Source organism: Propithecus coquereli, unplaced genomic scaffold, assembly GCF_000956105.1.
Source record: "Propithecus coquereli isolate 6110/MARCELLA unplaced genomic scaffold, Pcoq_1.0 Scaffold3, whole genome shotgun sequence".
Classification (NCBI taxonomy): domain Eukaryota; kingdom Metazoa; phylum Chordata; class Mammalia; order Primates; family Indriidae; genus Propithecus; species Propithecus coquereli.
The window spans coordinates 1,810,981-1,821,223 of NW_012148618.1; the positions used below are offsets into that span (position 1 = coordinate 1,810,981).

Below are 10,243 nucleotides of genomic sequence, written 5' to 3' on the forward strand. Positions count from 1 at the left end.
TGAGCCACCGCGCCCGGCCTCAGAGTCCTCAATCTTAACTCACAGCAGGCGTACACTCGGGAAACAAAACTTCTCACTGCTGTGGTTGCGTTTTGAATTTTGGTGCAGCTGAGGAGGCCTCATAGTCACCGTGTCTCTCACAGCACAGAGGTAAGAGGCAGAGTCTTTCATCTGGAGCTCCTTCAGAAGGAGGTAACTGTACCCAGCAGAGCGATTAAGGAATGAAGAAAAATGACCTCTCCCCTCCAAACCATCCAGAACACTGTAAGAGAGAAATATGGGTGCTCTGCCGTCATGTTGCTGGTACCAGGACAGCCCATTGAACGCAGATGTCCGATAGGTGCAGTTGACCTGAATGAAGGCTCCTTCCACAGCTGTCAACTCACTGGGCTGCTCAATGCTTTGGCCTGCAGCGCCTATGACAAGACACATCATTATTAAAAAGGATAGGTTCCACCTGGTCACAAAAGAACTGCCACTGATAGGGGAGAAGAAAATGGTGGCAAAAGTAGCAGCAGCAATAGTAACAGGAGGACAATTAGCACCACATAAGGAAAATGCATATAGCAAAGGCTGTTTCATTACAAATGTCAAAAGTTGCAATTGTTTCGCTGGAAGAAGTATTTTGAAAACTTCCAGCAGCATTTGCTATTCTGTTGAGACTTACCTCCCATCTTCAGGGAAACACAAAGAAGGAAAAATCCCCACGTCTGCTGCAGCACCCCACGAGCCTGGCCCTGCATCCCTGGTTTCTGAGCCACTGGAGTCTGCAGAAGGTAAACCCTCCATGTGGCTGAGGGAGGGAAGCTCAACCTGGATGCAAAACCCAGAAGAAACACGAGGGGAGGAGCTCCTTTCTTGCCAGGGTGACTGTAAGCTTCCTGCACAGCAGCAGCTATAGGTTCCCTTACAGGAGTCTCTTCGCATAAACATTTTCTACTGATAAATCCACAAGTTTTAGTCCAGTGGTTCTGGTGAAGATTGAAAAGCATAATGTTTGTAAAGAACAGAGAAGGCAAATGTGAAGAATAACAAAAGGCAAAAGTAGACATGGTCAATCTCCCCAGGCCAAGTGTTTCTCTTCTCAAGATAGATTTCTCAAAGAACTAAAAATAGAACTACCATTCTATCCAGCAATGCCACTACTGGGTATCTACCCAGAGGAAAAGAAACCATTATATTAAAAAGACACCTGGTAGGGGAAGACGGAGGGAGATTGGTGATACGAGGTTGCTTGGTGGATACAATGTGCATTGCTCCAGTGATATATGTACTGAAGGGCCTGACCTCACCACAATAAAATACTTAACTGTAGCAAAATTGCACTTGTACCCCATGAATAAATACAAATAAAAAATGAATGGGGAAAAAATAAATAAAAAGTTAAAAGATACCTGCACTTGTATGTTCATCCCAGCAGTATTCATAATAGCTAAGTTATGAATCAAGCTAAATGTCTACCAACAGATGATTAGATAAAGAAAACGTGGTGTATATAAATATATATACCATGGAATGCCACTCAGACATGAAAAAGAATGAAATCGTGTCTTTTGCAGCAACATGGATAGAAGTGGAGGCTATGACCCTAAGTAAAGTTACTCAGAAACAGAAAGTCAAATATCACATGTTCTCATAAGTGGGAGCTAATCATGTGTACACACGGACATAGAGAGTGGAATAGGAGACATTGGAGACTCCAAAGGTACGAGGTTGGGAGGGGGTGAGGGATGAGAAATTACCTCTTGGACACAATGTATACTATTTGGGTGACGGCTACACTAAAAACCCAGATTTCACCACTACACAATATATCCAAGTAACAAAACTTCATTTGTACCCCCTAAATATATGAATAAATAAGTAAATAAATAAAGAAGAAAAAATGGAAACCGGGTGCAATTAGAGGTGGGTTATGTACACATTCTGTGTGTATTGTTGTTGTAGTCATCATCATGGTTGTTTGCAACAATAAGGAAGAGATGGAAAAGTTTTTCAAACATCTAAATTTATTGCCCAACAGATGATCAGATATTAATTTAAAGTTAAAAATAAATATAATATACATGTCTATGCATGTGTATGTATATGTATGAATACAGAGGAAGAAATGGAAAAATAGAAGAAAGTATTAACATTAGTTACTTAGGAGGGTTGGAATTAAAAGAAAATGGAGAAAATACTAACCTTTTCTTATACATCTCTGTTTCGTTTGACTTGAAAACTTTGATGTGATAAAGTGAGAATTTGAAAGAAAGAATAAGAAAGGAATAAAGGAGGAGGGAGGAAGACTAGGTGGGAAAAAGGAAGAAAGGGAGAGAGGGAGGGAAGGAGGAAGAAATCTATATTTCCAACTATTTCCCAAGCGTTACAAAAGAAAGGTAATTCTTTCTGACACATAGTTTTCCTAAACTAATGGGTGCCTCACATATAATATCTTTACTAAAGTAATTTATATCCCTCATGAACCTTCTGGATTTATTTCTATTTACTCGATGTAGCAGAATACAGTGCAGTACTTGGTTTTGATAAAAGCAATACTGTCATCTTGTGGCGAAATGTAGTAGTGCATCTCTCTCTCTCTCTCTCTCCCCGCCCCCCACCACGCCAAACTCTAAACACCTTCTCCCTTAGTAACTTAGAATTAAAAGGAACCTTAGAAATCATCCAGTCTTTGTCCAGCTCTATCATTTTACAGTGGAGGGTCCTGAGGCTTATATGACACTGCAGGCTTCATTTCTTCATTTCTAGCCAATTCCTCAGTATTACTTAAATTAATGTTAACCTTTGTAAAATAAATAGACGGACTTCCAAAGCTACTTGCCCTGGAATATGCTATCGAGATCTGCATATTCACGGGAGGATTCATTTGATGCCAAATCTACTCCAGGTCATTTTAAATGTGTGGTGCATGTTTAAAACCACAGCTTTTTTTCTTCCTGTCCACAGCATTTAATAGGTGTGGCAGTTTCCCCTACTAATTCATTCAAAAGTATTTAGTAAGAACATACCACGTGCCCAGCACTGTGCTAGTGGTGCTGGGGATTCCACACTGAGCAAATCTCCCTCCTCTTATGGAGCCCACATTCTAGCAAAGGGAGAAAAACAATAAACAAACAAGTCAATACAGCGTGTCAGCTGGTAATAAGTGCTGCTGAGAAAAATCAAACAGGGAAGGGGAAGGAGGAGAGTCAAGAGAGACTTCACTGATGAGGTGATGTCTGAGCAGAAACCAGAAGGAGATGATGGAGGAGTCCTGACGAGTATTTGGGGAGGGAATGTGATCAATTGAGGTCTCATAACACCTCTAAGAAATTACAGGTCATCCAAAACTGTACTGATGAGGTTCTTCCCCACAGCTCCCTTTCCATAGATCTTCTAGAAACATTTACAGCTCTCTCTCAAAACAAACTAATGAGGATGTGGGGAGGAGAGATCTCATTAGAGAAATACTTCAGGGTAGGATTTCCCTTGAGGTTAAAATATTTTCTTCAAATCTCTTGGCAGTGTTTTTTTTTTTTCCTTTTAATCAGAGCTACAGAGGCAACAGCCAATACTGATATAAAATATGACTTGAGATATATAGAAGTCACATTCATCAAAGAGCCCTGAAAGGCAGGTGCTTTCAGAAATTCTGAATACTTATTTGCCAGGCCAAACTCCTAAAAGAATTCTACCTTTCCAAAACAGATGTGGGAGCCCTTTTCAATAGGCTACACTGAATCTCCACCTGCTGGACCACTCCGCTCAAGGACAGCCAGCCTCCTCCACAATTTTGCAGGTCTGTACATGTGAGCCTAAGAGGATGGCAAAAGCAGTCCTGGAACCAGCTCCTTTCAAAACAAGGCCATGAACTAATCTTGGAACTTTCTTTAAGATTTTCTGCTATTTTGTCAAGTGTTAATGTAATCAGTCTCTTTTCTCCATCTTCTTCCTCAACTCTTTCCCAAACTGCTAGAATTAAGCTCCTTTTTTCCAAACTCGGGGAATTTTTGTGTTAAAAAAATGATTCTTTAAAAAAAAATCTTAACACTATTTTCTTTTTGTTTTCTCTTTTTATTAGGGCAGTGGTAAAAGGCAGAGCTGTGCAGTGATAAAGTGATAGGGGTCATAAAGAAGATTCTTTGATGATTGTGCAAACACAAAGCCAGGCCCAATTCATAACCTTCTCTTTCCCCCGTGAAGAGGGCACTAGGTACCTTTTCTTAAGCAACGTCTTTTTGCTTAAGCTTTGGTAAAAGGACAAGAATCTACTCTTGTGGATAAGATAAAATATATCTAGGCCACCCCAAATTCCTCTACTCTGCCCTAGCTCTACCAGGATGTCTAACTATGAATGAAGGATGACGGAAGGTGAATTTTCTTTTTGGAAACAGATTTGAGGTGGGTCTTGTCACAGGGGTAAATAGGAGCACTTTGATGCTAATATGTCCAACACAACACTGGACCAGTCTTCACTCGTTGTCTTCAGGATTTCAAAACTCTTCCATAGCAGCCCAGTTCCCAAAGGTCACTGTAGAAATCCAAACAAAGTTTCAGACTGCTGGATAGAGGCCTGCCCTCCTCTGGGCCTTTCCAAATCGAAATCCACTGCAAGAGACATGCTCAGATCAAACCAGCCTGATTTGGCGCCGGGTGGGGGACAGAGAAAGTGGCTCATCCTGTGATCCCACGATGCCATAGAGGTCCCTCAAAGGCGTTCCTCTCCCTCCCTGCCCTTACCTTCTCAAAGCCACTCTTTCACTCTATCCCCAGAGCCTCTCCCTAGAGTTTCCAGGATAATCACTATTTTAAAATGTATTTTTTATTCTTGATATTACCAGGATCTTATTTTCAGATGCTTTTTATATTGTACGTTAACTTTTTGTTATTTTTATGTGCTTTGATTATTTAAATTCTGATCATTTTACAAGAGGATTTTAGCAACATCAAATACAGTGTAAAACTTGTGAAATTTTAGCATATTTTGGTTATCCAATTCACCAGGGCAGATACACTAAAAATTTTTTAAATTTTTTGAAACTCTCTAAGTCTGCCCCTCTCCTTACCCTAAATATCTTAAGTTTCACCAACTAAAAAAGAGGAACAGACCCAAAACAAAATGACATGAAAGCTAGAGTATAAGAGAGGGGGACGGGAGGACGCTCAAATGTGGCCTCTTCTTTTGTTTCTTCTAAGCTGACCCCTGATTGTTCTCTCTTGTCAAGAAAACCAATCCTTTTCAAAATACATTCCCTGTTTCTCCAAAAATCTAACTTCTATAAATCTAAGCTGTGCTCCTCTGTAACCCCTGAACTTCCAAGTTAACTTCCAAGTTAAGACCACCATTATTCGCCAAGTCTACCTGAAAATATAACCTGTCCTCAAATCCACCAGCTGTAACCTACCTCAGTTTCCTGGGTCCTCCCAGGCAGAGAACATAGAACCTAGAGGACTAAAAGGAGTTTTCTTCCAATAGGACACGTGGGAAAAATGAAACCAGTTTTATGCACAACAAAAGGGGGGAAATCAGCTCATGCTTTTAATCCTAGCACTCTGGGAGGCTGAGGCAGGAGAATTGCTTGAGCTCAGGAGTTTGAGACCAGCCTGAGCAAGAGCGAGACCCTGTCCCTACTAAAAAACATAGAAAAATTAGCTGGGCGTTGTGGCACGTGCCTATAGTCCCAGCTTCTCCGGAGGCTGAGGCAGGAGGATCGCTTGAGCCCAGTCATTTCAGGCTGCAGTGGGCTGCGATGACACCACTGCACTGTACCTGGGGAGACAAAGTGAGACGTTTTCTCAAAGAAAAAAAAAAAGGAGAATCATCCCGGCAAAGCAGATAAATTAGAGAGAAACTTTTCATGATACATAAATGTACATTATGGAAATCCTCCAAATAATTGCCCCAGTGTTACAGTTCTATCTGATTTGACATACAAAAATTGATTTTCATAAAACATTTATGAATATATCATTTGCCTAAGTGGAAGCACACTGATATCGTGTATCTATATTGACAAAGAAAATTACTTTGGCTCATAATTAGTATTTTATGTATAATTTTAATTTCAACTGCATCTCTTTTTTCTCCATATTCTAGCCAAAGAAATATGAATTGGTCTTCCCATTCATTTCAAATAAATCAAGCTGTCTTCCTGAAACTCAGGCAGTAAAAATCTGGCATTTCTTCTTTCTTACTGGGTAAAAGGCAAGTTTACCATTTTATGCAAACCATGAAGAGCCAGGTATATTCAATATTAGTATTATTATTGTTATTACTACTACTAATAGTTCTTAATAATAATTATTATTATTACTACTACTATGAATTAAGTTACCTTCGAGAATAAGCAAGATAAAATCTCTTTGGGGAATTTCTGATAGATATTAAATGGTTAAACTTATTTAAATTGCAAGGTTACTTTGTGGTTAAATGACAGACAAATACATCTTAAACCCTAGTGTCGGGGGGAAATCTTTATTAAACAACCTATTCAACAGAATGAATGAAACAAACACATTTCATTCCTTGTCATCTGGTTAAGATATTCGAAAATTGTTAAAGATCTTTAAAGAGAGTTGCTACACTGCAGACTGCAATATGTATTTTACACACAAACAGACTAAAAATCAAGTCTTGCATTAATTGATGCTTTTATAACAAACAATAAAAATTCCTCTGTGACCCTATACAAAAAAATCCAATTTCAAACCAATTGACCACATAAATCAACCAATAAATCTGAATGATATCCTAGAGTAATAAAAAGCATGAATGTTCCTTGCAGTTTGTTATAATGAAACTGTACTCTATAGCATAATGAATGAGACAGTGTCTTGTCCTAAAACTCCCAGCCAAGTGGGCACAATGGTCAGACAAACAAGATCAAACAGAGAAACACTGTATCCAGTCAAGGAGATTTGGCAACATCCATTCAATCAGCCACTCAGTCATTCAAAAAATAATTTCAGTATTTATCACTTTTACTGTGCTAGATGGGGTGACTAATAGGGGAGACAAACAAAAACATAGACAGTGACAATACAATGTGTTAAGTGCTCTGAAAAGTATAAGCATGGTCCTCAGGAATCAGGAAAAACTTCTTGAAGGTGGAGACACCCAAACTGAATCCTGAGGGAAAAGTGTACACTACCAAGGTGAAGGGACAGAAAACAGAGCATGTGTGTAAGTCCCAAGTGAGAGCGTGCCACTGGAAGAACCCTGAGGCGTCCCGTGCTTCTGCACACTAAGAAGGAATTGCAAGGAATGAAATGGGGTGGTGAATAAGGGCAGATGAGGAATATGTTTGAGTGCTATGATGATGAGATGAGGTTTTAGCTGAGGCCAAAGAGGAGGCATTGCAGTGACGGTAGGGAAAGAAAACATACATGTGGGAATTGTAGGGAATTTGTTCCGTACTGCTCTGCATCAACCCCAGCCCCACCTTGGTGAACACCCTTTTCTCGTTGGAGTTTTTGATCCTTCCCTGTCATTCACATGTCCCCATGTTCCTTGATCTTCCAAATCCTGCTTCTCAGTATCTCGCCACGGACAAGAGTTTCCATCTTTTCAGGAAACTAACCAGGCTCGGGAAGGTTTCTCCTATTAGGAAGCTTAAATAATTAATGGTGCCACCACCTCTTCTTTTAAAAAAATTTTGACATTCACAAGGAGTAATATCTATAGAAAAAACATGTAACGCTGTTCTGTTTATCTCATAACTCCTAGGCACTAATCATTAGAGAAAAGCATTCCCTTACAACTTCACTGTGCTGTGTCCCTCTTGTCTGACTTCACTACTCATCTTAGCAGACTACAAAAAGACATGAGAAAGACCAAAAACACATCCCTGGACACCGTGGTAACAGAATTCATTCTCCTGGGCTTGGCCCACCCCCCAAATCTAAGAACCCCCCTCTTCCTGGTCTTCTTCACCATTTATATCCTGACTCAGCTGGGGAACCTGCTCATCCTGCTCACAGTGTGGGCCGATCCGAAGCTCCACGCTCGCCCCATGTACATTCTTCTGGGCGTGCTCTCGTTCCTGGACATGTGGCTCTCCTCAGTCATCGTTCCTCGGCTTATTTTGAATTTTACTCCCGCCAGCAAGGCGATCCCATTTGGTGGCTGTGTGGCTCAGCTGTATGCCTTTCACTTCCTGGGCAGCACCCAGTGCTTCCTCTACACCTTGATGGCCTATGACAGGTACCTGGCAATATGCCAGCCCCTGCACTACCCCATGCTCATGAATGGGAGGTTATGCACAATCCTTGTGGCTGGAGCTTGGGTGGCTGGCTCCATCCATGGGTCTATCCAGGCCACCCTGACCTTCCGCTTGCCCTACTGTGGGCCCAACCAGGTGGATTACTTTATCTGTGACATCCCTGCAGTGTTAAGACTGGCCTGTGCTGACACAACTATCAATGAGCTTGTGACCTTTGTGGACATTGGAGTAGTGGCTGCCAGTTGCTTCATGTTAATCCTGCTCTCCTATGCCAACATAGTCCATGCCATCCTGCAGATACGCACCGCTGATGGGAGGCGCCGCGCCTTCTCCACCTGTGGCTCCCACCTAACCGTCGTCACAGTCTACTACGTCCCCTGTATTTTCATCTACCTCAGGCCAGGTTCCAAGAGTCCCCTGGATGGGGCAGTGGCTGTGTTTTACACTGTGGTCACTCCATTACTGAACCCCCTCATCTACACACTGAGGAACCAGGAAGTGAAGTCTGCTCTGAAGAGGGTAACAGCAGGTCGAGGGCCTGTGAATGTAAATAAGTAACTATACCTACACCATCACTACCACCCTTTTCAGCTACTGCTGCATGTGACAAATGTTCAATGAACCTTTAATGACTTAACCTGAATTTAATTTTATTTTATTTGTAAGAAAATTCTGAACTCTTTGAACCCAAAATCTTTTCGTCTCATTAAATTGGTTCAAATTGTTTTGAATTATTTATTTAGAAATAAATGGGTACATTCCTTCTGTCACCTCTGATTACCTTATGAGATAAGAAAATGCCTTATCAAAGGCCAAATAGGATGAGAATATGTCAATGTCTTAGGAGAAATATTATGCCCAAAAATTTGAAAGAGAAAAAAAATAGCATAATGCTACTTTAGCCCCGTTTTTTCATTCTCTTTGCTCCTAATCCTAAACTTCCATAAATTCTGTGTTTCTGTGCTTGTGTGTGGCATGAATATTTCCAAGCACTTGAACTTGCAAATTCTGGATCATTTATGTTTCCTTCCTGTCTCTTACCCTTCTCATGTTGTAACATATCAAAATCTGTCTCTTCCACCTGTAGATTCCTAATTAGTCTTTTGTCTTTTTAATCCTCATCTACACCACAGTCAAAATTACCCTTCTGAAACACAGAATCTATAGAACTCTCCAATGAATGCAGAATAAGGCCAGAGTCCTTAATCTGGAATTCAAAGTCCAATAAAATCTGTACCTAAAATACCTTTTTTCCCAAGACACCTCCACCCTTCCTTCCCTCTCTCACCCTCATTAACTTATTGCCGTTCCTTGAGCATGCCCTATACTTGTCCATGCTCTTCTGCTCAAGCTCTCCCCTGTATCTAGAATATACTTCCTCCCTTCCACATTGACCAAGTGAAGATTTATGCTTCCTTCAAATCCATATCAAACATTTTCTCATCTGATTTTCCCAGGCAGGTTTTAGCTAGCTCCTCTTCCCTTGCATTGCCATGGTCTCTTTATTACAGACTTTGTCACAATCTGTCATATATTACAGTCAAGAATTCACCTTTCTTCTCACCCCAAATAGACTGTGAGTCCTCAAAGGACATAAAATATTCATAGGTGTTTGTGTCTGCCCCTCTCCCCTAATAACTAGGAGCAGACACAGAAATCAATGTTTGTTGCTGGATTGAAACAGCACCAGGAAAGTCTCTTGAAATGTATCTCAGACAAAGTTTTTAAATTGTCAAGTTATCCCTCTGTTACCTGTCCTGGTATCACCTGGAAAAACAAGAGAACATTTAAAAGAAACTTAAAACAAAATATAGAAGTATATGGCAGTCTAAAAGCAAGTATAGACAGTTCCTAAGTGAATAAATGAAAAAGGTAAAAGTATTCTTTCATTTGCTGGCATGTTTTTCACTTCTTTGGATGTGTGGTGTCGTGCTGGCCCCTTTTGACAGTGAAATGAAAACAAAGGCACAGAAAGACTCAAAGTTCATAAATGTAAAAATATACTAATATGGATATAAGAATCACATTGTGCTATGCAG

At 40.6% G+C, this 10,243-nt stretch overlaps 1 protein-coding gene and 1 gene segment (V, D, J or C); one reads left to right on the forward strand and one right to left on the reverse strand.

Moving 5' to 3' along the window:
- Positions 1-39: 39 nt before the first annotated feature.
- LOC105814177 lies at positions 40-800 on the reverse strand. The segment is given in 2 exon segments: positions 40-416; positions 668-800. Coding segments are annotated over 2 exon segments (453 nt in total).
- A 6,913-nt stretch (positions 801-7,713) lies between these two features.
- LOC105814405 (olfactory receptor 10G2) lies at positions 7,714-8,805 on the forward strand. The gene has a single exon (XM_012649364.1). The coding sequence runs from the start codon at positions 7,806-7,808 to the stop codon at positions 8,760-8,762; it is 957 nt and encodes a 318-aa protein (XP_012504818.1). The 5' UTR covers positions 7,714-7,805; the 3' UTR covers positions 8,763-8,805.
- Positions 8,806-10,243: the final 1,438 nt, after the last annotated feature.

Coding starts and splice junctions, on each gene's coding strand:
- LOC105814405 (XM_012649364.1), top strand. CDS start 7,806: ATGAGAAAGACCAAAAACACATCCCTGGACACCGTGGTAACAGAATTC.